This window comes from Vitis riparia, chromosome 19 (genome assembly GCF_004353265.1).
Source record: "Vitis riparia cultivar Riparia Gloire de Montpellier isolate 1030 chromosome 19, EGFV_Vit.rip_1.0, whole genome shotgun sequence".
Taxonomy (NCBI): domain Eukaryota; kingdom Viridiplantae; phylum Streptophyta; class Magnoliopsida; order Vitales; family Vitaceae; genus Vitis; species Vitis riparia.
In genome coordinates this window covers 17,579,110-17,581,524 of record NC_048449.1, presented here as the reverse complement: position 1 = coordinate 17,581,524, position 2,415 = coordinate 17,579,110, and the positions used below count along the sequence as shown (strand labels likewise).

Below are 2,415 nucleotides of genomic sequence, written 5' to 3'. Positions count from 1 at the left end.
TGAACAAAATGACATATCATAACAAGTAGAAATGTGTTACATGGAACTCCCACCAAGAATGGCTATTTAGAGAACATCAATTACTTAAGCTGATACTTATGGAAGTTTACAATAAGCAACATGTAAAGCATAGTTCATGAAAAAAGATAAATATCCCATTGAGAGAAAAAAAAAATAGAAGAAGAATAAGAAGAAAAAAAGACAAGTTACAAATTGTCATTCTTAGCAAAAAGGAGTGTCTCCACAACTGCAAAGAATTGTAAGCTGACAGCTTCGTGAGCCCCTAGGAAGTCCTAATAATTTCTTGCAAACACAAAACTCTTGGTCCATGGACGACTCATGACAATCTATTGTCATCTGCTGCAAAACTTCTGCATTTTTCAATAGGTACTCCACTGCTTCAAGCTCATAGTCCTCTCCAACAATCCTCCTAATTTCAATTTCCTGGAGATGCAATACTAAACAGGCGGGCACTTGAAGCGGCATCAGCCAACCTTCAGGTATAAGTTCATTTGTATAACCCTAACAATAAAATGAAACTTGTAAGATCATGTACTTTATCAAGTCTAGACCGAATCAATCTTACATTGGATATTTACATACAGTTTCAATGATAAGAGCTTCAAGATTAGGTGAGCTATGAAGAAAGTTGGGCAAGAAGTCCCAGTTGAAGCCGCCAATAAACAAGAACTCCAAGCGGGTCATATTATGAAATGTAGGGAGCTTATAGTCACCAATAGTGCCACTCAGTGACTGCATGGAAGATAGATACAAATGTTATAATCCTTGGGGCAAAATAATCTAATATAACAAAACAGCCAACCCTGTGAAACCTTATCCTAACCATTTAATGCTTGATATGTGAGTAACCTTTTATTCATTTCAATATATCTGATGACAGGAAAGGATCTAAAATTTTTTTATTTATAGAAGTTTTAAGGATCTAAATTTTTTTGATTCAAAGGTTTTACACTAGTTATCAATCTACCATACGTCTCCTCAAATCTTCAGGCTATAAGAATAACATGGGCTGAACCTTAAAATACAATTATTTACACCTCAACTATCACAAATATCTAGTTGAAGAGGCAAAAGAAACAATGGGTGGACACAGGGAACTTACATCTAAAGTTACGCCAGTTAGTGATAGACACTTCACATTTGAGATCCTTCCAAGAAGCTCATAAATAGGACCATGATATGATATGCCACCATTATGTGGACTTTCTTCAAATTCTTCACTATCTTGTTCAACATCAATAAATGCTTTAACCAAGGAAGGTAAATCTTTCACAAAATAGTCCTTTGACAAGTAATCTGTGATACTAAGGTATTCAAGATTTGGGGCATCAACCACAACTTTATAGTCCTGATCTTCTTGTTCATATGGGTGTGCAAATCCATCTGTGAAAAAAAATATGCGCAAAATTTTCAATGAGGGATTGGAAACATTAACAACCCACTGATTATCCCGTTCTTCTCTCTCTATGACTAGTTCTTCCAGAACTGGGCAGCCAGATAGAAGCTTCTGGATTGAGTCATCATCTGAATATTCAACTGACTTAAGATGGAGAGCCTTGAGACTTGGAAGCCAAACTGTAGTTGGAATATCAAGAAAAAGTGCACACGACAGTTTCACAACCACTAGTGTTTTGCAAATGAAAAACACAGGTGGCAATTCAACACCCCAGTCTATAAGTAAGTGGAGATCAAGCTCTTGAACACGGCGCTCAAGTGCAATGCAGATCCAGGAATAAACACTGTCCAGATTGTTATCACGGTAACCGAGTCGGAACTTTTTAATACATGAGACCTCGCTATGACGCAATACTCCATCCACAAAATTCTGAAACATAATTATTCTTTCTTCAAGTTCAACAAGCGTACTTGGATTCAGCCATAACTCATCATCAAAATCAAGAATAGGGACAGAAGCCCAAAGGTACCTCCATCTTTTTGATAGGATACTAGTTCCCACAGCAAATTTGGTGGGAAGAAACGAAAGGATATGACAAAGAAGTTCATCTGGTAGGTTGCTGATTATATCTCTGCTTTCTTCATACTCTGAACCCATTACTTCTATCCTACTATGCTGAAGGATATTTAGAAAAAACAACCAAAATTTCTATCTTCCCAAAACCCTAAGGTTCTTTTGAACCTCAGAATCCATTAAGAAAATAATAATAATAATTAAGCCTAAAAAGCTGTGCCTCGCATTCCTAGAAATGGTAGGAAAACAAAACAATCCAAAATTGGTATGCTTTTCATTAACGATCACTCAAAAAGAAACCAAAGAAATCGCAATATGGAAAGACAAAAAGATCAGTGTAAAATTGAAAAGTCATTTTTTTCCTCAATCTTCACTCACAAAAAAAGGAAAAAGAAAAATTTTCCATTTCATACTGTTTTCTGAGC

The 2,415-nt window shown here is 35.9% G+C and overlaps 1 protein-coding gene across 1 annotated transcript; it reads right to left on the bottom strand.

Annotated features, from left to right (window-relative positions):
* Positions 1-222: 222 nt before the first annotated feature.
* Positions 223-2,074, bottom strand: LOC117908275 (F-box/LRR-repeat protein At4g14103-like). The gene is made up of 3 exons (XM_034821892.1): positions 1,124-2,074; positions 604-753; positions 223-522 (listed from the first exon to the last, which is right to left on the bottom strand). Exons 1-3 carry the CDS (start codon positions 2,072-2,074, stop codon positions 223-225), a joined length of 1,401 nt encoding a protein of 466 aa, XP_034677783.1.
* Positions 2,075-2,415: the final 341 nt, after the last annotated feature.